Source organism: Rhamphochromis sp. 'chilingali', assembly GCF_963969265.1.
Source record: "Rhamphochromis sp. 'chilingali' genome assembly, chromosome: 1".
NCBI lineage: Eukaryota > Metazoa > Chordata > Actinopteri > Cichliformes > Cichlidae > Rhamphochromis > Rhamphochromis sp. 'chilingali'.
In genome coordinates this window covers 26799168-26824261 of record NC_137929.1, presented here as the reverse complement: position 1 = coordinate 26824261, position 25094 = coordinate 26799168, and the positions used below count along the sequence as shown (strand labels likewise).

General features: G+C 41.3%; 1 protein-coding gene across 4 annotated transcripts in view; it reads left to right on the top strand.

The window, feature by feature from the left end:
• Positions 1-21646, top strand: part of LOC308412096 (protein phosphatase 3 catalytic subunit alpha) — a 66203-nt gene extending 44557 nt beyond the window's left edge. For 3 of the 4 annotated variants that reach the window (XM_080906189.1, XM_080906191.1, XM_080906192.1), the window contains exons 7-14: positions 76-153; positions 1067-1161; positions 9649-9774; positions 10832-10903; positions 12360-12386; positions 13393-13477; positions 13772-13869; positions 20973-21646. In XM_080906189.1, the coding sequence (XP_080762315.1) occupies positions 76-153; positions 1067-1161; positions 9649-9774; positions 10832-10903; positions 12360-12386; positions 13393-13477; positions 13772-13869; positions 20973-21175 (784 nt within the window). In that variant the 3' untranslated portion in view covers positions 21176-21646. The remainder of the gene's footprint in view (positions 1-75; positions 154-1066; positions 1162-9648; positions 9775-10831; positions 10904-12359; positions 12387-13392; positions 13478-13771; positions 13870-20972) is intronic. The other variant, XM_080906190.1, reaches the window with a different exon arrangement.
• Positions 21647-25094: the final 3448 nt, after the last annotated feature.

The window sequence follows — 25094 nt, the reverse complement described above, 5'->3', positions numbered from 1 at the left end:
GGTTTTTCTATTGATTGTCCTTTCTTGGTCTTTTCTTGACATGTGAGTAAACCAAATACCTCTTTTATTCAACAGCTACCCTGCAGTCTGTGACTTTCTACAACACAATAACTTATTATCTATCATCCGGGCCCATGAAGCACAGGATGCTGGGTGAGTGCTGTGGTATTTTGTCTTTTCTCATCCCACTGTCACACAGAGCGATTCAGACTGGGGTATTAAATGAAAAGCCTTCCCCTGGTACCTAGGGGTTTGCTCCAGTCTGTCTGGGAGCAAGTTCAGGGCAGCCTGATCTTTGAGAGGAGCCACGTTAATCCAAGAAATGAAAAAGAAACCTCCGTGAGGAGCGAGCTGGCCAGATGTGAAGCGACAGGAATGATTCACGCAGCTCGCGGTGCGGTTTAAAAAGTGTTGCGCATTTCACATTTAGACACCTTTACAATTTTAACTACCCAGCAAATTTTTTTGGCACAGCAGGAGGTGTGATAAGCATTTCATCAGGATTTCTACAAAAATAAAGCCTCTTTGAAATGTTTTTGTTTTTTTAACACTGCCAGGTGGGTGGATGTGTCAAGCCGATCTTCCTCTAAGCAAGGTTAAGACAGTGGGAGGCACAGCAGCAAAGTTGTTCACCATTGCACTCCCACTGGGTGGTCACATGGGACACCTTGGCCCTCAGTTGAGATAGCTGCCCCAAGACACCTCAGACCACACATCATTAAGTTAATGGCTCCCTTTTAGACTTAATTTGCAATACCCAGTGAATATGCAGATATTTTTTTATGGCTGCAGTCTGTGGTCTAATAAATCGTCTAGGCTAAAACATGAAGCTTTAGTCCATTCCAGATATAAATACGTAGCATTCCCCATCATCAGTAGCTGTTAGTTGCATCAGACTACTCAGAACTTGGGACTTTAGCAAAGGGATTTACTCTCTGGAGGCACAGTGAAATATTAGGCAATAAAAATTATCACTACTAATCAATCTCAAGGGTCAAATGCAGTTGAGTAATTCATGAATGAATAGTTGAAATGTTAACTGATGCTTCTCCCTGGAACTTCACAGATACCGCATGTACAGAAAGAGTCAGACCACTGGCTTCCCGTCCCTTATCACCATCTTCTCAGCACCTAACTATCTAGATGTCTACAACAACAAAGGTAAGAGCGTGGAATTTGTCGTAATCAGTCTACTGCGGCTTGTAGCTTTTGAATACCAGATTGTGACATGTCGTTTTATGACTTGCCTAAGGCGACATAATATTCACTGTCAAGTCGATCCAGGCTGTAGAGTTGTTAGTGTCAGATTTGTTAAAGATGAATGACAGCAGTGTCTCAAAATGCTTCGAAATCACTGCAGGATGATTGTAGATATAACTAATATTATGATTTTTTTGGGGAGGTTATTTGTGAAGAATTGCTCTACATTCATAAACTGTATAAAAAGACAGACGCAGCTTCTATATCTGATAGGGCTGCCACAAACGATTATTTTGATAGTCGACTAGTCACCGATTATTTTTGCGATTAGTCGACTAATCAGATCATGCGTCCATTGGACGTAAAACGTACAGCTTATTGCACCAGCACCACTCGAGCATCTCACACTTCTGATAATCAGTTGTCTGCCTGACATTTATTCAGCTGTGTAAAAATTATAACTTTAATCTCAGCCAAACCGATTTACTCAGGAACAAATAAAATACTAAAAAAAGCCAAACGATAACATTTTAAGTTATCTAAGTGACTTATATATCATGTTTAACCTGAGTAGCGAAAGACAGCAGGGGGGTTTGAAAACGATTTGCCGGGAGTCCGGTGTTCTCACGGCTCTAGTGAGCCTAGCCCCCGGTTAGCTATCGAGCTAGTGGGTAACAGACGTCTCCGAAAACGTCGGAGCGCTTTTGAAAATATGCGGTGTCTTGATAAACTGAGCAGATATTTGAGGTTTACACAGCTACATTCTCGCCTGAAAATATGTTCAACGTTTATTTTGTGACCCAGAAAGTATAATAAGAGAGTTAAAACTAACTAGCTGCCGCCATTGTTGGAAACTGAGCAGGGCCGCGCTATGAATTCTGGGATAGGTTGGGCCACAAAGCGACCCATCCTTCAAATCTGGGGAAATGAAGGGCGCGTTTGTCGGCCGCATTTGTCGGAGTCTTCGAATTTGGACAGTCTTCGACGTGTCGCTGTAAAGTAATCTGCCTACAAATGCGGGCACAGGAGGATGCGGTTCCTAAATTTGGACACAGCTACGATACCGGACACCGCTTCTTCTTCTTCGAGGTTTAACGGCAGCTGGCATCCTCGTACATGCAGTGCTGCCATCTTCTGTTTCAGTCCGTTATTACACTCTTAAATCCTGCTACTTATTCCTGCGTCTTTTGGGATCTTACAAAGCTTGAAACGATGCTTCGACTATTAAATTAGTCGTCGACGATTTTAATAGTCGACGTAATCGTGACTAGTTGACTAACCTTAGAGGTTTTTCTGAAATGAGTGGTTTCTGTCCTATTTCAGGTCTACTTTTAGTTTGTGAGGGTGGTCTCTGCCTATGTGGCCACCCTTGGAAAAACCCAGAAGCTATTCTAGTGGTCATCACACGACATCTATATTGATATATATTCCAATAGAGAACTACTCTTCCTTGGGTCAGTGGTGTACACAAAAGTTGGTTTGCACTATTTGTCCTGTGCAACATTGATTTTAGTCTGGTAGTTTTGGGGAGGGAGCTGGTGTGAAGTGGCCTGGTGCCGCATCACTTGGCACCTAGTGACGCCCGATGCTGTGCTGCGGTGCCTGCACTGAGATGGGCTCGCCTTTGTGCTGTGAGTCAGCACTTTTCCCTGAGAGAACAGACAGTATCTGCTTTAACTGTGGGGGCACGTTTGGAATGGTGACATCGGTGGGAAAACCACAGGAAATGGGAAGGAAAGAGTGACGGGGGCTAGTTCGTGCTGTTCTGCAATGCCTCTCTTGATGAAATGCCACATCACCGCAGTGGTTATTACACATGTGAGGGCTTTCCTATTTGCAGGTGTGTGCCATCTTTGGTGAGACATTAGGTTACGTTTGTTTACTTTTTTTGGAGCTGCCTCCTTCCCTACACAGTGAAGATGGTGAAGAAGTGTGGCACTGTGCCTATTTGTTCCATGCCAACTAATCTTCCTAGGACTCACAGTCAACACAGCACAATCCAAACAAACAAAGTGATGTGAAGCACGTGTTTGGGTTTTTGTTTTGTTTTGCTTTTTAATTCTGGTAACCAATTGCCCGGAGAATCGTTTAAGTCTTCTGGAGATCATAATGGAACAGCCGAAATATCAATTTTTCTTCCCGATTTTGTCTCAACGCTTCTTTTAGACGTAGCTGGTGGATGTTCAGCTGATTAAAATACTACCCAGGGCATTGGTGGTTATCAGACAGAAAAGATTGCTTTGTGTTGTTTCAGAACTGACTTCATTTAGACATAAAAATATATCTTCCCCCAGAGTACATGCTTTAAAAAAATAATAAAATAAAATACAATTTCTCAACATTTACTCTCCGTTGCAAAACGATGCACACTTTTTGACTAAATCCATTTTCTTAATGTAGCTACAAGCAGTAATGAAGGCAGCCGTGCAGTTCAGTAGAGCAAAGTCGCGATGGAAATGTGATCTAATCCTGTTAAAAGCTGAGCAGTAAGCACTGATATAAAAAATGCTTTTTTGCTCATTACAGAAAGTTACCAGACACAAGAATTACTTATAGATATTAGGTTAAATCCATTTTTTTGCAACTTGCTGGTTTTTATTTCGTTTTTTAGTTTTTCGCTTGGTTGTAACAAACACTTTCTAAATTTTCAGTACAACAACTAACGTGATGCTGGGCCATCTGTGTTAATTTTAGTAAAAATGTTTCCTCCTTAAAAAATAAAATAAAAATGAATTGTGACCTTTCAGTCTTCAGTGGGTGTAAACCAGTTTAACAGTCTGTGTCGTGAAGTTTTCTGCTTGATCTCAGGAATCTTAGTGTTTCGTATCTAAAAACTGGCCGTCGGCTGTTGTTCAGAAGTCTCTATATAAACACTCTTCTAACCTCCACCTCTGATGGTGTTGGATGGAGACCTGGATAAATTAAGGGACTGTTATAAATCACTGTCGGGTTTTTAAAACTTCACAAATATGAGTGGGGAAAGGGAGTAGTTCCCAGCCACAAAGAATAAAACACTCCAACTTAAAGGCTCTGAGATTTCATATCAACACTAAAGCAAATTACTTAGCTCCTATTCACTTGGCATCCACTTGACAGTTACACAAGTCCGTGAAACGATCCCACATTCCTGTTGATGCTCTTAACGAGTGCTGTGGGTGGGGTTCATTGGTAGAAGTAAAGCCCCTGTAATGAATTGCTGTGCTCTTAGCTTCATGCTGGAGCTCCACGCACACTGAGCAATGGCCCTGTGATTGATGGCCAAACGAGTGGGCGCATAAATTTTAAAGAGGAGGGAGGAGGCATCGGCAGCTCCCATCAATCCCGCGTTAGGGGGTGGATGGATTAACCAATGATACCTCTCCACGTGGGGGTAAAAAAAGAAGAGAAGTGCTCCTCCTATCAGAGAGGTGGACGATATCTGAAGCAACACAAACTGACTCCTTTCCCAAAAGTAGACTGAACTCACTTGAAGGCTAGTTAGACTGACGAACACATGAATTAGGACTTAATTCTATAAATTCCAGCTTTAGATGCCACCCCAGCCCTCAGTCCTCCTTTTTTCATTGAGTGTCAGATGCTGACCAGCTGTCCATCACTGCTCTGACCCCTTCAACCCTTCAGTAAAAAGTGACACAGGCAGTTGCGACATGGCAGAGGGAGGCTGTGTGAAATGAAAACTCAGCAGCAGTGATTTTGCAGTTTTCACTGTTTGATCTTTCTCGGTTTGGCTCCAGAAGTGACTGCAGTGGGGGGAGAGAGTGATGGAGTAGGGTAGATGGAGTGGGTGTAGTTGGCAGTTGTACACTTGTGCTTTTGTATTAATGGAGTGCTTTGTGCTGCATCATTATTGACCGGTCCAGAAAATCAGCAACTAAGCCCGAATGGTTATGTTTCTTAGATTGAAGTAAAGCTAAACGACAGTGGTGCTGCACGAGCTGTTTACATGAAACATTTACTTCGTCCACGACGACAGTTAAAGGTTGTTTGATCCATCTCGCTCGTGTCGCTTTCCTTCCTTCCTGTTTTCCTTTCAATTAAACAGAAAGTACCTGTTGACATCTCCTTGCAATTAATTACATACAATACAAACTGGAAAGTAGGACAATGAGTGGTAACATCAGCAGATGCATTGTATTGTAGGACAGTTCAGTTCATGCATGGATTAGAGCCAAAGTGGAGCAGATCCAGTATGGCTCCAGTTCACCGAGACGTCGCACATCGTGAGGACACACTGTGATTCGTGAGTTCTTCAGCTGTACACGGACAGCACAGACCAATTACGCAGCAGTCACTTTGATATGAAATGTTAGGCGGACATTGCAAAGGTTATTGATGAAGGTTGTGTTCTGTTTAGTTCAATAGCCTCAGTTGTTTGTGATTAGTACCGCCTCTTTCCCCACCATCTCATACCAAAATGACTGCTCTAAAATCTTTTCAGTCCCTGCAGTCCACGCGTGTGGCGTCAGCTTCTAAATGGCTGGTGTGAAAAGCTAACCCAGTGCAACTTTATACGCGAGGCATTAAAGGCAAATATGTAGTCAGCACAGAGTGTCGGAAGGACAGCGGGAATCTCCCCCTGGTCTCAAAGCAGATTTAACAGTCTTCGTTGCCAGGGAAACCGGCTGGAGGCACTCCCTTATGAATAATGAATGAGCAGGCGTCTCTCTGCAATATCTGTGTTACCGTTGCAGCAGGCTTGGCCTCAGCTGCCCTATTATCTGCCGTCGGAGCAGCAGAGCCCTCTAGTGGCTGTCATGCAGCATGCTCTGGCAGTGGACACAGAATTCTCAGCTGGTCCGTGCGAGCTTAAGTGACTTCCATCGTATGAAAAAGCTGCATATAATTGTGTTTTGCAGTGATGAGGAAAATAAAGTGCTTTAATGTCACCCTCATCTGCCCTGACAATACAGATGAGGGCACTGAATACATATTTGTCTCTAATGCCTCTTGTATTTTAAAAAAAGAAGAAAACAAAAAGCCTGAACAAGTGTGTTTGTTTGGTACGAGGCAGGTTGCTGGGTGTCTCTGTTCCTTTAAAAGGAATCTGATTTGAAGGAGCGACAACAGGGGAGCTGACCTTCTCCCCCGCTCTGCCTTTTTCCCTCTGGGCTTCCATGGCTGCATTCAATCAAGTGCCTCAACGATGTTTATGCAGTATGTGATGTTTATGCAATGGCTGCCCACGTGTGCGATTGCTTTCATGCACGCCAACGCGCAGGGATAAACACCCACAGCTCCGTCTGAGTGGACCGTGTTGTAGCAATGCAGCGCTGTTCTTATTCGAGCGGGTAGTAGTGTTTTGCTGATATTGATAATAATCCTGCATTAATTATACAAGTGTATGGATGTTCCCCTGCAGGAAAGTTTTCTGTTTGTATTGTGTTGCCTGGCACTTACAAGTGTTTAAGTATTACTTGAGCACCACTTTCAGTGCATACTACACACACACATTTGTATCAGAATGCTTACTGACCTGAATTGTGTTGTTCCTGAGGTAAAGCTGCCTGGATGCCAGGTTTGATGACTTGCTATTCTTGAATCTGAGAGGAGCTCAGGCAGGAAAGTCCCCCATGGTGACCCTGCCACAGTATCCGCTTTCCTCAGATCTGGGCCACCAGACTGGCCTTGTGTATTAGAGAATCTGAGGCTGCTATATACAGCATGGATATATTTATGTTTGGCAGCTCTCATGTTTTCCTCCACACCCACGTTAACACTGTCTAATCATAGGTGAGGTCGCACGGGGCACACTGTGTGGCCAGTGTTTGACAGCTGGTTTCTGTGTGCGTGGAGATCACGATTATAATGAGACATTTAGTAAAATAAACTGAGAAATATACTGTAAAATATACCAAATATGGCACAAGCAGAAATGTATACTGGTGAAATGCTGTGTCTTCTTTTTAATACCTAAGATTTACCTGGCAAGTTCATAAGGAGTGACACATACCATGCCAGCTGTGTAATCCTTTTTGGAAAAGCAGGTGCTGTCAAGCAGGCTTAAGTTAAAGACCCAACACACAGCATGTTTGTGCTTTTATTCTGCTGCTCTTCCTCCACCCTTACTGTGAACACCAGCTACCACACCCACTCAAGTCTCTCCTCTTAAATTATTCATCTGAGTAATTGAAAACCGCTGTGTATGGATTTTTTTTAAGGCAAATGTAGATTTTTGTAAATATTCTCTAACTGAAACTGCTCTAAAAATAAGAAAAAAATAACATGTGGGTGTAACTTAAGAGTTCATAAATCGATTGCCTAGAAACTAAGAATACATACTTTCATTACAGTAATGATCATTATTGTGTCTAGTACCTTACTTTTCTATCTATTCCTTCCTTTCCTCCTCACCAGGAACTGCTTTTCTGTTAACCAGTGAAACGTGCTCGCCCTCATGAGCCCAAATGTTCCAGAGCATCGATTTTTATTTTCTCCAAACAGCAGGTTACCCTCGTTTAGATGCTTGTGCAGTTTGCTAACTTTGATTTGCAGAAATCAGTTTGTACTTTTGCATTTAAATGAGTCCTTCTGATTGGCACATGCTGACTGTGTAGATATCACCTTAAAGTGGCAAAAAAAATATCCGCCTTTTAGTCTTTGTGTAGGTATTTTGTTCTAAACCGTTTTATTCACCATCATCTCCAGAGGTTGACTGACAGCATTTGACAAGATGTTGAGCGACGTCCAGGTTTCGGTGTGGACGTGGACGACAGTTTTGTCCACCTTTTCCTTTTTTCTTTTCGGGCAAATGGTACTCTGTAGTTATCAGTGGTTTTGCTGAATCACACCTCCGCACAGCACCTGCAGCTAATGAATCATTAACCAGGAACAGTAAGCGACTTTTAACATTGAATCCCACATCAAGTGTTTCATAATGCGACTGAATTAATTTGTTGTTTTAGGTTTGAAGAAGAAATGTTAAGGCCAGTCCCGAAATGCTTTCTTACTTCAACTAAAAGGGGGGGGGGAAAGTTACTTGTGAAGAATGCATCAGTATTCTTCCAGCGATTGCTCGGATGTTTGTTTCTTCTGTGTGTATACCATTAGCTCTTCAGCTGAGTACTTTGAGGGCTATTCTCCTCAGACCAAGTGTAAGAGCCATCATGACCGTGAAGGCTGTAAGTGGTGGTTGGGAACAGGATAGAATCTAATAATGGACCCTGGACCACAGCGAGAGCTGAGGCCTCTTTATCGACATAAATCCCAAATGTGTCATAAAATCATAAATCAAAACTTCCATTATAGGCTTGGGTGGTATCTCTTTTTTCATACTTTGCTGACATTTCATAGGATTATATTTGTTGGGTGAAGCAACCGCAACTTTCTTGAGGCAGATGGTACACGCAGCTTTGCCCTTGCTGGCGGACAGATTTTTATCAACAGGATTAAATCTAAATGCTTCCATTGGGTTTTTTTTCTGTCTTTCACAGCTTGCTGAGCTCAGCTGCCTTGTTCCACCAGTAGAGACTGAGCTCTGTGCACTGCAATCCATGACCTAGGGCTGTGCGATATGACCAAAATCTCATATGCCGATATAAAACATCTCTATATAAACGATATAAATTTTCTGTAAATTCTGTGAATCTCGGGCAGCTCGACTTGCGTGAAGTGTTTCCAGCTGGGCGTCGTGTACCTGGAGTCAAGTGTTTTAACCGATGCATGAAACGATACATTTTTAGTCACAAGTTGTAACGCCCATCGTTTTCTTTGTATTTATTACACAGCGTGCTGCGGGGAAAAGCCTGCTCTAACGTTTGAGTCTAAGGTTTATTTTTTAGCACCTTTGCGTCTCATCCGTAAATACTCTGCATACTCTCTCACGTGATTCAGTTTATTTTGAAAAGTCTCAACAGGATCTTGAGCTTTATTGTGAAAGGTTTATGTGGAATATAAACAAGCGGACACGCGATGGTGTTACCGTCGTTGTTGCTAACAACAACTCATAAAAACAGGCGCTTGTCCGTCCGTAGTGTGGTTATATTAAATATAAGAGAAAGAGAGAACTTTAAGAAATTAATATAGCCACTACAGTGACCATCAGAACGATGAAAAATATTGCCGTAAACAGCTTATTTTGCGACACCACGAAACAAACGATAGCGTAAAATGAAACGATAGATGTTTTTATATCGTCATCCGACATATATCATTATATCGAACAGCCCTACCATGACCCCAATACATCTCTATACCATTTCATTTATAGAGAGATGTATACTCCCTGATTTTCTTTATTTTGTGACCGTATTGAAAATTTCTACATCCCCAATTTCTACATTGTCTTGTTACATGTAGGCAGAGACGTTCTGGAAACTACGACTGTTTAAAGGAATATTTTGTTACAGCTATTCATCTTGTTTTTCCGAGGATTGGAAAGAAAACAGGATTTCCTTTTATTTAATACTCTGGATTTGCTTTAACATCTTTCCTTTTTTTTCCCATCCCCAGCGGCAGTGCTGAAGTACGAGAACAACGTGATGAACATACGACAGTTCAACTGCTCACCTCACCCCTACTGGCTGCCCAACTTCATGGATGTTTTCACCTGGTCCTTGCCCTTTGTTGGTGAGAAAGGTGAGTGTGCATGCACTACATTCAGTTTCTTTTAGTAATGAGTGAAAGCAGTTCTTCTTTTCATTCTTGAATGGCGCTTGTCCTTCTGATTTTCATGAATTGCTATTGAAAACAGCCCGGCCTTGAGAAATATAGCGTGTACACTTTGTGCCGCAAAATCACTTTGCGGTTCATACATGGGATACTTAAAGCCAAAGATTTACAAGCCAGAAACGCGCTTGTATGCAGCGTTATAAATAAGTTAGAGGTAGAAGTTGGGACGAATGGGTTTGTTTTTTAACGAGGCACATACACTTAAGGATACATAAAAGGGAAAATTGGAGGAAAGTTGGAAAATAAGTGTGTTTTGAATGTTTTGTTTGATAGTTTCCAGCGGACTGGATAATCTAATAGCAATAGGAAACTTTTCCAGAGACAAAGGCAGCAGATGCTCAATCTCTTTGATCTTAAGTGAAAGGATAGACAGTGGAGAGCCAATCTGGTTGGATTTAAGTCCTAATGCAAACACGAATCATTCAGAAATATGCTCCAACGTTGCACCATGTAGCACCCAATAAGCAACCAAAATTATGTATTGATTTCTAAATTCTTCTTGGAGCCAGTGTTTGTCTCCCTGCTTTCTTGATCAGAAGATAAACTCCAGCTTTTCTTGTCTTTCTTTGTTCTATTTGCTGATGAGCTGCAGCTCCTTGTTAAAGCAGGAGTATAATGAGCAGTTGTGAGCTCTATATATATACATGTCTATATAAAGTAAATTGCAGATAAGTAGTCCATGAAAGTTAGAAACTGCCAGACATTGGCTGTGCTTGGCATTGTCGAGGTCTGGGTTGCTTTGAAGATTTACTCTGGTTAAGCTGTGACACATCTGTGTCAATTAATCACACATAAGTATGCCATTCCTGGCAGTCTCACGAGGTCACTGATCAGCACAGCTAACTGCATGTGTGTGTGTGGAAGAGTCAATCGAGTGAACCGGAGCAGCCCAGAGTTTCTCAGCAAAGTTTTTTATTAAATATGTGTGAGATGTTTTAAAGTATGCTTCTCTTTTCTTGTACAGTGACGGAGATGCTAGTGAACGTATTGAGCATTTGCTCCAATGATGAGCTGTCAACTGAAGAGGAGCTGGACGGTAAGCTCGGTGGTTCAGTTTTCTCTGCACTTTGCCCCTGCTCCACTAGAGGGCGTATCAGACATTCATTATTCAAAACCTCACACACACACAGACTCTTACTTAGTTTTTACATGTATGGTGTTCAGAATTTTACATGTAAAAACTATATATGCTTTAAACTATTAAACACAGAGGAACGTGACGTCTGAATGACTGAACTCGGCAGCTTGGAAATGATGACCTTAGATAATCCAGGAAATATGAAGACCCTTATAAAGTCTCAACATGTCTGTCAGTATTAAAACAAAAAATCCTTTGAGGACAGTTTTTTGAAGTGTTGTTTTCTGCTAAGTTGCTTGGTTTATCTACGCTAGTGGTGAATCTGAGTCATCTGTTTGATACCAGCTTACAGCTTATGTACACGAGATGGCCAGTTTTCCTCTGCCTGCCCCACCTCTTACTGCCAAACAGGAAATGATCTCACCAGACCCCCTCCTCCCACCTCTCTTCCTCCTCTTTCTTTGTGTTTACTAATGGTCACAGTGTGCATCGGTAAACCCAGGATATGTGTCAGGATCTCAGCAGATTTCCACCATGTCTGAGCTCCTGCACATCTAAACGCAGCGTTTCCTTTAATCTACTGATCAGGGAGCGTAGATTGAGATTTGCACAGATCATGTGCAAGACCAAATGTTGTGGTTTATAATGATTTAGAAATATTTTGGGGGGGTTTGTTACTATTTTTTCCAAATTCACAAAGAGAACCTTTCTTGCTTCATTGTGCTGTTGAAGTTGTGATTGTAAATATCATTATAGAATGAACTGGTTTTACATGTGGCTCATTTTAAAAGCATTTCATATGAGAAAAGCTAAATTCTGATTATATCGATGAGGAAATTAGCACAACTCATGCACTCGGCCATTCCTAAACATTAGTAGCTGTCCTTTAACATCTTCATTTTCTACCAACTCATTCATGCTGATTTTAGCTGATCTCATTTCTTGCCACTGCTTGTTTCTTGTTTAGTTTCGCAGCCATTTCCATGCTTGTTTTATTTATTTATTTTAACTGTTTTGACATTTGAATTGTGTTATGTTTTCTTTCTCGCTCATGAGCTCCTTTTTTGTGCCCTGTTATGATTTCAGATAATCCTTCCTATGACCCGCTCTTTATCTGCTATGGTTTCCATGGTTTTCAGTTGCCATTATGTTGATGTTTCCAACCTCACTACATATTTCACATCTTTTCTTCTCTCTCTCATTCTCTGTCTTTCCCATGATTATCTCATCTAATTTCTCTTTTTTATGTTTTCCAGAGTTTTGTGCTCAAGGCATCGCTTTTGTTTACACTCGTGCTTTCTTGCCTCTTATTTTGCCGTGCGCTCCCTCTCTTCCACCTCATTCATTCTGCAGCCATCCACTGATCTCTCTGTCCTTTCTCTTGTCTTCTCTTCTGGGGGTGTTTCATGAGAAGGACAGCTAATATATCCCCCCAAAAAAGGTACAAACACTAGCTGTACTGGTGTGTGCAGAGATGGACAGACTTTTGTTCAGTGCTTGCTCTCTGCATTTCTGAAGTCTCTAAACTAACACCTCTGTTTAAAGCACCTGCTAACACTTCTGCTGAGGCTAACTGTGGTTCTCAATTAAACCGAAAAATGGGTCAAAAGTGTTAACAGTTACCCACTCCTGTTTGAGGCCGGCCCAGAAAGGGGAAAAAGTGTTCAGAAGAGTCATGCCTTTTATCTAAATTAGTCTTTGTTGTACACAATAAATATATTCTGAAGAATGAGCAACCTGAGGATGGCAGGAAACAGATCCTCACACTGTCAGCTGTGTCCCTTACCCAGCTTTACTCCATGCATCGACTTCATTTCTGTCCCTCGTACATTTTCCAAACTGGGCCTTTGGGACCTTGAAACTGTTATTTTGCAAAAGGGGATCTTTAAAACAAAGTTTCCAGTCCAGGAAAAATCCCGTTAGTCTCCACCGCTAAAACACAGCACAGGAAAATTTAAAGAGCGTGCTTATCGAAACATGCTGAAAACACTTTGGACAAGGTCAGAGCCATTCAGTGATGGAGAACAGTGGCTTGTTTTAAAAAGGTTTAAGTGCTCTCTGGGCAAAATAATCTGTGAGAGTCAAAGGGACTGCAGCTCACAGTACGTAACACAGCCGCAGCATGAATGCACTGAATGCTGAGAATTACTCAGATGATGTGATGTGTTTATAGATGCAAACCATTTTCTGTAAACCGAACTTAAGACTCCAATAACAATGTGTTTGCATTGTATTCGTCTCCTGCACTGCTGGATAAACTAATAGTGGAGAGACGTGCTCTGTTTTGAGTAGACTCACTGAATTCGATGGTCTTTTAACGAGGATTTGGGGGATTAAAACAAACGGCACATAGACTATGCGGTGCATTGTACGCTCGACTTCCACAGGACGTGGTTGAGTTCAGATGAGTCACGGGTTGTAAGACTTTTTGCACTTTCTCAATGCAGGTGCCACAGCTTCTGCACGTAAGGAGGTCATCCGCAACAAGATCCGTGCCATTGGGAAGATGGCCAGGGTATTCTCTGTGCTCAGGTAAACACTTAAAAACAGTGTTGTTGTTGCGTTAAGCTCCATTTACACAGCCTTAGAGATCTGCGCTTGAATATATTATTAATAACTTATTAAAGTAATAAATATGTTACTTTAATATTTCATGTTACAATTGATTTCTGACTCTTTTTGTTTTGTTTTTTTTTGTTGCCAACTTAGTAACATGGTTATGTAGTTATGTGACTGCCCAAAACCCATATTTTTGATGTTTTTCTAAATAAATAAAATCAGCTCTACCGTGTAAATAAATAAAATGTTGCTCGGTTAATATTTCAGAGAGGAGAGTGAGAGCGTGCTGACGCTGAAGGGTCTGACGCCCACAGGCATGCTACCAAGCGGAGTGCTGTCCGGAGGCAAAGAGAAGCTGCAGAATGGTAAGTGTGTCACAGAGACCCCCCACCACCAGTGGATTCTCACACCAACACGTTTTCCCCTTACACAGCAGAACTCTCAACAAAGTGCAAGCTTAGTGTTTACAGAATACTGCAAATACAGACTCCTTCACTTTTCTCCTCATTAACTGTACTGGAATTTCAAAATGTTAGCATAGTTAAATGTTTCTGAGAGTGTCAGTCTTTTTTTATGTTTAGTTTAATTGTTACTAAACAGCAACAGTTGTTCCTTGTAGTTTTTATCTCCCTAAACAATGACAAACACATTCAGCAGATTTTTATTTATTTTTTAAATTTTTTTGTGTCCATGTGTCCCCTCTGATCTGTACGGAGCCCCGCAGGGGACATGGGAGAAAAAAAAATTAAGACGGACTTTTGCGAGATCTCGCAAAACAAACTCGGGATCTCGCAAAACAAACTCGGGATCTCGTTAGCTCGAAGCTAACGGGAGGTCGAGACCTACTACAGCCGGGAGGAACACTGCTTTCCCGGCACATCGTGCCTCGACCTCCCGGTCGGCTTCAAACCGGCGTCCGAAGAATGCGGCTAAAACTTTTGCGAGATCCCGAGTTTGTTTTGCGAGATCTCGCAAAACTTTTGCGAGATTTCGCAAAAGTCCGTCTTAATTTTTTTTTTTCTCCCATGTCTCCTGGGGGGCTCCGTAGATCTGGCATTAATACGCTCTCTTCCCGTCCTATTCTTTCACTGTATTCCACTGGGTTTATCTCAAATATTACCTGTATCTTTTTCTTTCTCCTTTCTCCCTAGAAACTGCAGGTATAATCAATTGTGCAAGTATTCCATTGTGTGTTGTTATTTTTTTCTTTGTGGGAAAAGATAAGAGTTCAGTTCACTCTTTCTCATGTGAAATTTCAAATGCTCCCTCAATGAGTTTGGCAAGCTGCCGCAGCAAGGAGATGAAGGCTTTTTTGGAATCACCTTTACGCACGCTTTAATTGGATACAAACGTTTACAGCGCTGATCAGATCTGAGCGCTAGCAGAGAATCTCAGCAGTGCTCTGTCAGAATAGACTCAGGTCTCTGTGAATCAAGGGATAAAACTGTATCGACACTAATAAGTGTAGAAAAAGGGATAGCTGCCATCTGCCTTGTCATTCACCAAGTAAAGCAGAAATCCGGTAGACTTCCCTCTCCTCGCACAGGTTCTCACCCTACATCAGCTAGCACTTTCCTGAATACACAAAAACATCTGTAGCATAGTGTTAGTAACCTTTAAATAATGATGATAATAATAAAGGTTTAATCATGCTGTACAGTATGGTGTACAGTACTTTAGCACACTTAATCATCAAACTGTTTGTTTGGTCCTCGTGTAGCATTACCTACTTAGCTACTGGTCATACCACACTAAGGTAGCAGCAGTCGTGCAGGTCTATGGATCTCAGTAAGATTGTGTTTTATTGCTTAATAACACCCCTTTTCGTTTCTAATGTATAAAATCTTATTGAAATCGTGGAAGACTTTACTAAAGAACCACTTGAACATATTACATAACACCGTGTTCATCAACTTAGTGCGCACGTGTCCTTAGACGTGAGTCTGTCAGAAATCAAAGAGCCTCTGACTAAAGCTGTCAGTTTTGCATATCTCTGTTAGGAAGGATGCAATTATCCTGAAAGCATAGCATTCTTTCACAGTCATTTTCAGCATCTCTACTGAGCTTTTAAACCAACATTAAAGTGGACCTATCATGCTCATTTCCAATATCATGGGTTTTTTTCAGGGTTTTTTTTTTTTTCTGGGAATCAACTAAAGTAGCTCTGCATGATTCATTTTTATCATCATTTATCTTATGCTGGGCCGTGTTGCTGCCCATTAGCACATGCCCTGTCTGAAAAGAGCTGCTTGAATAGCAGGTGGGTGGGGCTTCTGTGTTGTTAGCCGGGGGAATATCTGACTCTGACCTCATCATTTGGAACTTTGACCATGTCTGATATGCCCGTCCAGCATTGGAAAACAAGGGAAAGCATCATGGGTCCCCTTTAAGTTTCAAACAGGTGTTTCTGCCGATGGCCTACATGACAATAGTGCTCTTAAGGATTAGTGTATACATTATATAAGTTCAGAGGGATTTGTTTTTGAAGCAGCTGACACTAAAGAGAACTGCGGTGAAGGTAGAGCGATGTTCAGAGATTCCTGTTACGACATTGGTAGAATCACACTGCTGCCCTTAGCACATCAGTGTGCTTCTACTCTAATGTTGACTCCATCAGTCATACTCTTTAAAGTCTCATGCTATTGTGCCCTTTTTTTAAGTATGTAGTCTTTAGTAGAATTTAGTCATTACTTTGTTGTCACCCTCGCCCCACCCCCCATCTTTGTTAAAGTTGACTCTGCAAAGTTTTATCGTGTGTTCACTTATTATCTCGAGGATGACTGTAATTGATTGGTAAGTGGCTGAAAGGTTTCCTCCCCTCACGCGTCGCAGAAGTAAGCCAGCACTTTTGATATTTATTATCAAAAGATGCTAATCCCGCAGCTGCAGATGCTACTTCATGTTGCACACAACACAACGCTAACGACGCTCCATGTTTCTGTTGTACTTAGAGCTTTTACATTAACAGTTCAGTCACGGCCAGAAAGCTCACACCTGCACGCGCACTTAAGTCCTCTCTCTGTTTTCCATTTGTCTCGTTTCGAAATGTACTCTTTTCTTTGCGTAACAGGAACACCTAATGCATCTGCAACTTGCTAAAATTGCTGTCGATGTTCATTCTTGCAGTTTCCATTTTATCTGTCACACATTCAGACCTTTTGTCAAACACATTCAAAGTACCTCAAACATGCAATCCTCTCCATGAGGTTTGCTGCTACATACGTGTATCGCCTTCCCTTTACAGATCTGGAACTAAGGCTCATCCTTTCCCCTCCTCCCCCCTCTTTCACCGTTTCCCCTGTTTGCTAACATCCACATGTCCTCTGTCATAAAATGTGGAGATGATTTTTAACCTGTGTTGTCGGCATTGGCTGTCTTTGCTGCTCATTGACTTGTTCCTGGGACAAAATGAACTCTCCTGCTCACTTCTCTCATTCATTTTGCAACCTCCCTCTTCTTCTCTTCAGCTACTATTGAAGCTATTGAGGCTGACGAAGGTAAATGGGTCTGGCTGCCCTCTTCTGTTGCTTCTCATGGCAATAGACAGGGGGCTGTGCTGGGTTTTCATCCATCTCGCTGGTGCTTGAATAGAGTGTGTTGGGTGTTTGGGCTAACAAATTGTGGCATAGTATTAACGGAGAAAAAGAAGTAAGTAAATTAGGAAATCCTGTGGTCACATGTTTGAAAGGGGAATGTCTTTCATAGCACAGATTTTATAATCACAAAGGTCATCTGTGATTTTGAGTGAGTGCAAAGCAAATTACACCTCGCGGTCTTCCTCGGAAATCAGCGCTAATGTAGGCCACAATCGGTTCATCCACAAAAACTCCTGCGTTAAGGATCTTCTCTGTTAGAAGTTAAAATAATCTGCATGAAACATCAAGATAAAGAGAAAATGCACATTCACACGTATATAATGTAGGAGGTGGGTATCATCAGGTCATCTGGCAGCTTTACCAAGCCTTCAGCCTATCCAGAGGGATAGACTGGACCAGCATCCTTAAAGGTCCTGAAAACCTAAAGTTTTGAGGGGTTATGTGATGCACACAAGCCAATAAAATCCTTCATTTTTAATTCATAGAAAGCTGCTTCTTAATTAATGTTGAAAAGTGCAGTATTGTGCAAAGGTCTTGAGCCGTGGCCCATTTTATATTGTTTTTGTATCGTTTCGGCAAAGAGCCAGACTATGTTTGGCAATTTTTAAGGTGGTCTGGAGCAATACTTTTCCAGGCACTCCATTTTTAGAATTAGTACCGCTGAGCTATGAATCTTTCAAGTGTAAAAAGACACCCGACGAAAGGGATGAACCAGTGTTGTGTCTACACATAACAGACAACTTATTTAAAAGCCTATTTTAAATTGTATCTTTAGGCACGTTGTTACTAGCAGCTTATCACAGAAACACACGAGATGAGTTTCAGAGCTGTTATCCAAACAACTTGGTATCTCTCACATGGTTTGCCCTTAAAAAAATTGATAAAACTGGACAAACAAGCGGTAAATCAAGACTTTTGCACAGTATTAGATCTGGCATGAACTTTTCCTAAACAAGCCTTAACTACTTCAGACCAATAGGAGAAGCACAAAGGTTATATCGCCATCATGGGTTCTGAATTTGGCCTTTCCCAAAAGCACAGGTGCTAATGTTGTGGTACTGGTACCAGTATTTTTCCACAGCAAATGTGTGCAGCAGATCTAGATAAGGCACCATGTAAGTGAAAAATAACCCCACCTTCCTGATTAAGGTTTTCACGACCTTAAAGAGGAAGTAGGTCCTGTCGAGTTATCGGTAGAGTTCACCTTGACAGGATATTGAATATCATTTTGAAGTAACACTTTATTTCCTAATGGAATATATTCCTAATGTTACCGAGGGTAATACTTTATGTGGTAAACTGCACTTGTTCTCTTATCTGGGGATTGAATGAACTTTTCCAGAGGAAGGTACTTCAATGAAATCACTCATCATAGTTTAAATGATTAATGCAATGCTCTTATCATAGCAGACAGCACGCTCCCCCTCTGCTCTGCCCTCACACAATACAATGAAGTCTTGCTATGAAAGCTCTTGATGGTTTTCCCCTTTGAAACAGCTGAAGCAGTTGTGCATTGTTGTTGCTGTTTTATTTATGTAACACCTTCCTTAGAGCTGAATCTGAACTGGTAGACGCTCCACAGGAGGCTTTGAAATCCAAATTGGACGCTCCCTAAAATCTGCTTTACTTGCATCGCCTTTGGCGCAAGAACAACCTCAACTGCGAGCTAAATAGTAGTATGCCAGCTGCTATTTACATTGAAATTGTCCAGTACTTCCTCTTTAGCCCCATAGAGGACAGTCCATTGTAGTGTCCAGACTCTTCTCTGCTTCTCTCTCCATGTGGATCCTCTGTGGCCCTGCTGTGTCGTGTTCTTTCCTCTGAGCTGCTAATAACCTGTGTCTGACCTGTGCTATGCAGCAACACAACTACGCTACCCATCACACCGTCCTCTCCACAATCCCCAATTTGTCCTCTTAAATCAAATCCCCTCCTCCCCTTGTCACACCCCCATTCTAGTAAGAAGGGTTTTCTTATTTACAACCATAGTATTAATCACCCTCAGTCTGTATGAAAGGTGGAAGTAACAAAATGTTTTTTAAAAAGTGCTGAAATAGAACTCAAGCTGAATATTGGAACGATTCGTTCTTGTAATACTTAAAGTATCCATCGACTTGAATGAAACAGCCTTGAATTGCTGGTTTTATTAATGTCATTGGTGTTTCTTTGCATATTTAAAGGGTTTTATCTTCATTATTCAGTTTAGTTCACTCAGTTTTGTATCATATTGCAACTTCCACCCATCATAACCTCCAGTCAACCTTCAATTGCTGCATGCTTCAAGCAGACTAAACAAGTCGTTAGCACCCCAAGTTCCTTTGATAGTGTCTTTGTACGTGAGCTCAGTCTCAACGTGGTTTCTATTTTGTGGAAGTGAATGTCTCAGTGGGCTCCACTCTAGTGTTTCTTTTTCTCCTCCCTTTATTCTTTTCTTGTCTCTTTGATCATTTCTCCCCCTTCCCTTTTGTCGTTACAAAAGCTGTGTTGTGATGGGGTGACCTGGATGTTTGGGGTCTTCAGGTGTTCCGCGATACGGCTGCGTTGAGATTTTGGTTAATATCGGTCACATTCTTAACTTTTAACATGCGCAAAAAAGCATGACAAGATGGCCACGAGATGGTCTGCTATCACGGATATTGTTGGCACAGTGAAAACCTGTCGACCCTGATGTCAGGAAGTGCCCTTTGTAGAGTTAGAAGGAATATGTAATCGTTTCATCTGTCAAGCGGCATTATCACATAAGTTATATCCGTGTGTTGTCACATTATCAAATTGCTTAAATACTTTCATATTGCGTTCATGCCTTATTAAACCATTAATCGTTTAAAATGCTGCACGACAAATACTGTTTTCCATGAAAAACACAAACAAGTAACAGTGGTTGAAGACTTTGTCTGGCCTCATGAATAGCAAAGATTCTTCTCACTTCATTCATCTTCAACCCAAAGAAAGTTCAACTTTTAGAATTTTTTTATTTCCTGGGTGGAGTCACAAGAGAAGATTCATAACACTCGTGATTCTCAGTCACAGCTAGCTACTTCAGCTTAACACCCAGCAAAGCACTAATGTGCACAAACTTTGACCTGCCTGGTATCCACTTATAACTCATAGAAATTATTAATAGAAGCCAAAAAAACAATATTTTGTACTAGCCTGTAAACATTCCTTTGGTAGGCTCCTTTGATTGCCTCGCTTTTGGTTCCACGCTCAAGGGGCGGAAGTTTAACGCTTTACAGTCGGCTCCATAGTGTAGTGGTTAACACATTTCCCAAACATGCAAAAGATGCATGGTTCTAGTCAGGAGGAGATTATCAAAATCCCTTGAAGAGTTGTATCAAAAAGGACAGCTTGGATAGAAATATGAGGATATTGACACTTTGCAAACAAGGTAGCAGCCAAAAGAAACAAAAGAAAGAAGCTAAGCTAACCAGATTTAATGGGCAGGATTTTTTTTTTTTTTTTTTTTTTTTTTTTAAATCTTCTCATGTGACCCCACCCAAGAAAGCAAGTATTTCTGTTTTCCAAACCTACAAGTGTGTCTGGAGAGATCGACGCCATGCACTTATCATATCAGAGATCGCCTTTAGATATTCAGTTTTCATGGATTAAATGTAACTGAACTAGCCAGCAGCTCATCAGGTGATCAGGTGCAGCCTCTGTTGTCACTTTCTCAGTAAAACAATTTTTTTTTCTCTCACAATTTCAAGAGCAAAGCAAATATAATCAAATTTGGTGATTCACGGGTGAATGTGAGCGTGACCCCCACCCCTTCCACCCCCATTCTTTTAATCATTTAAACTCTACACCATATAAAATCACTCCTAACTCTCTTCCCCCCCCCCTCCCTACCCTTATTTCCTGCATCTCAACAGCAATCAAAGGCTTCTCGCCTCAGCACAAGATCACTAGCTTCGAAGAGGCCAAGGGCCTGGACCGCATCAACGAGAGGATGCCTCCGCGGCGAGACGCCCTGCCTTCTGACGCCAGCCTCAACTCTCTCAACAAGGCCCTGTCCTCGGAGACCAACGGCACAGATGCCAAGGGGAGCACCAGCAGCGGCAGCAACATCCAGTGAAGGCCCAGCAGCAAGGCGCCACCTTGGCCGACGGGGCTGCCTCGCCCCCCAGCCTCATCGCGACCCGCCACCACAGAAAAGGGGCAGAGGGTGAAGGTGTGGGATGGAGGAGGAGAAGGAGTGATGGAATGTGGAGGGGGGAGGCATCTATGGCTCATAACGGGGGGACATCTCACTTGCTAGTCTTTGGATATGCCTTCAAAATATTAGTTCATAGTCAAATCTGCTAAGTTATTGCCAGGTCACATTTCTGAAGGGTCAGGCCGTAACCGCGCTTGATTCACCTCCACACCACAGTATGTCAGAGAGGGAGAGAACGATGGGGGAGAGAAAGAGAGATCGAGATCTTAAAGGTGATTCAGTTTCTTGTTTTTCTTTTTTTTTTCTTTCTTGAAAGACCCTTGCTCATTTACACCGAAACGGAAAGTCGTTTAACTTCTTACTAACTATCGTACGTTTACAAAAATACAGCACTAAAAAGGACAGAACATGAGATAATGTTTTTAACATATAAGGGTGTACAAACTAAATAAGGACTATTTATTGATAACTTTTTGTTTTGCTACTCTTATAAAATAGCTCTGAAATTAATTAGGCAGTCTTAAAAAAAAGAAAAGAATGTTGCAATGTTGTGGAAATGCCAAATAATGGAACGTTTTATGGTTTTGTACATATTATGCTTACCTCAGGTTCTTTTGGTGTGTGCTTTGACCTGATTTTTCTGTATAATGGCTAAATAACTCAGTAATGAATACCTATTTTCTTGAGTTTCATAACTGGAATTTACACTTAACCTATCTATCATTTGCAGATATGTTTATTTTTTGTCTCTTTTGGAAGGGGGGAGGGGGGGAGGGTAGATTTATTGTGGCTTGCTGGAAATGAGTGTTATTTTTTTTTCTCTTTTTAAGTATTGCGAACAAAGTAAAAATAGAGAAACTATATTGTGTAAAAAAGAAAAGGAAAAAAGAATACAATAAAGTGTCTGCCTATGCATGTTTTATAAAAAAAAAATCAAACAAAAGGAAATAGAACATCTGAAAACTTTGGCTGTGGAGGCCTGTTTTGAAATATATTGCGCTTTAGTGAACATATACTGGAAACGTATAACTGCATACTTTCAATTAACACCATGATGCTCTATGCCTTCTTTTTTTGTAATTGAAGCATTTAATTATCTATGATGGATGAGAAATGAAATTTTTAACCTGCGCTTGTAAGTGCACACAGTCCAATTAAGCATGTTTGACAATTCTTGTGAGGTGTGTGGTTACATGTGGAACTCCAAAATGCATGATTAGCTGTTTGTGTCATATAACAGGTGAATCGGTTTTGTTTTGTTTTTGTAAATGTGCCACAGAAAGTGTAATTTGATTATTATTATTATTATTATTATGACTATTATTTGGACCTCTGCTTTGTATATCAGTTACAGGTTTGATACTGCTCAATACTTTAAGATGAAACGAGGAAAAAACAAACTTAGATCTTTTTTAAGAACTGCTTTAAGTGCCCAAGTAATTCACTACACGACATGAAGCCTTGCTTTTGTAATTTAACTTCAAAACTGTTGGCAGATGAGGCATGCACTTGCAACTATGAAAAGTATTTTATATAACTGTTCAATAAAAATGTGCATGAATTTCAACTTGAAATGAACCTGAATCCCCTGTGTGTGTGGTGAATGTGTGCGTGAGCGCCTGAAAACCGATAGAAGTCATCGTCATATATGGTTTCATATGAGTTCAGTGTGATTCTCCTCTACAGCTCCAGTCAAACACAGCTTGGCTCAAAGCGCTGCAGTATGTAAATAGGAAATTGCTACTTGGCAGTTCCTCAGCAAAGGTGTTTCCTCTTTATCAACCTCAGTGACTTCTTTGATTAAACTCGGGAGGCTAAGCTCAAACATAATCACTGTGCATAATCACACTTGTTTGTGAGAACAGGGATCTACAGCCTTGTTTCTTTTTTAAATACATGCAACTGCCACTTTATTAGCTACGCCCGAGTTGGACCCTGAGGTGTTGAAAACATTCCTCAGATTGATGTGACAGCATGGCTGCACATCCATGATGCGGCTCTCTGGTTTGCGCCACATCTCAGAGGTGCTCTTCTGGATTGAGATCTGGTGACTGGAGGCCATTCGAGTAGAACGAACTCGCTGTCACGTTCAAAAGAAGTTTGAGATGACCTGAGAAGGAAGCCGTCAAAGGATGGGTGCGCTTTAATTAGTAAGCAACAGGTAGGCTTGTGACTTTTAAACAGTGAGGGAATTGATACAAAGGGGCCCAAAGTCAATATCTCGAACACATTACACCACCAGCAACCTGAACTCCTCATACAAGTCAGGATGGAGCCATGCTTTTATGCTGCTTATGCCAAATTCTGATCCTTGCATCCAAATGCAGCATGAGCTCGAGACGACACTTTGCAGTAGCAGTTCTTAGCTGATGGGAGTGATGTTCTGCATACCTTTCTTGTAACAAGTGGTTATATATTAGCAATAGTGCTGCCTTCCTATCAGCTAGAAGAAGCCTGGTCATTCCCCTCTGACCTCTGGAGTCAACAAGATATCTCCACCCAACTGCTAACTGCATATTTTCTCTTTTTAGGCCACTTTCCTTAAACACTAGAGATGGTTGTGTGGGAAAGTCCCAAACAGCAGTTTCTTAAATACTCATACCAACCAGCCTGCCAAGGACAAACACATTAAATTAAACAAACACTTCAATCACTTTTCTTCCTCATTCTGATGATTGATTTGAAGTCCAGTGAGTCATTGTGAGCATGTCAACAGGTCTAAACGCACTGAGCTGCTGCCACGTGATTGGCTGATTACACATTTGTATTGACGAGGAACTGAATAGGTGTACCGAATGAAGTGATCGGTGTGTGCATGTACATTAGGTTGCAGTTGAAGTTTACATTTAATTTTGGAAATGTCAGGCTTTCTGAAAATGTGTTGGGAAAATATGTTACAGCTATTTCTATTTTATTGTCAGTGGAAAAAAAAATTTCTAATTAGTAAAACAAACATTTAAGTCATTCTATATTTTAGCTAAGAAGTCCACTTCTCGTGTGCGTGTCTCAAGTGTCTTTCTTTTGGACCTCCTTTCAGTTATTAAACACAATGTTTAAATGAAAGGAAGTAAAGTCTGGCATCCTGTTTTTTGGGAGGGCCCAAAAAACAGCAGTTTGGTTTTGTTGGGGGTGGGGGGGGTGGGGATAGGGTAGGAAACAATATGAGTTGGTTTTTTTTTTGGTTTTTTTTAAGTTTTTTCAAGTAAAACGTTTCAAGTAAAAACGGGCAGTGTTCAAAAGTGAAGAACTCATTTCGTCTTTGATTATAACCTCACTCTGTATAAAAATCCAAACTCATTTTGTGATGCTTTTGCAAAAAAACAGCTGTCTTGACTTTATGCATCGGTCGATGTGCGAGTGTGTGTTACCACCAACACGCCTGGACAACAGGTTTTGTGAAGACATTGTTTAACAAATAGTGGAGAATGGCTGGCTTCTCAGCAGCTCCTCTGGGCTGTCAGGTCTTTGTCATCAGTTCCAGTCATTATTTACCAATCTGATTCTATCTCTCAGTTGAACTGTGTAGTATGTTAATGGTTTCCAATGGATTAAGGCTTGCAATGTCACCACTATCAAAATTTACCACAGTTACTTCACTTACGCACAGCTCTGGCTCAGTGTAACTACTTTTTTAAAGATCTAATCTCATCTGTTTTGTCCGATTCTGCTCCATTCACTCTCCGTGAGGTCTCTCCAGTCTCCTTCACCCTCGTTAAGTGGTGTCAGAGCAGGAAAAAATAAGCAATGGGAGTTGCCTTTGGGTTCCACCACATTATACAAAACTGACATGATTGTTAAATAGACCCAGAATTGAGCCAAGTGCCTGCCTTGTGTTAGT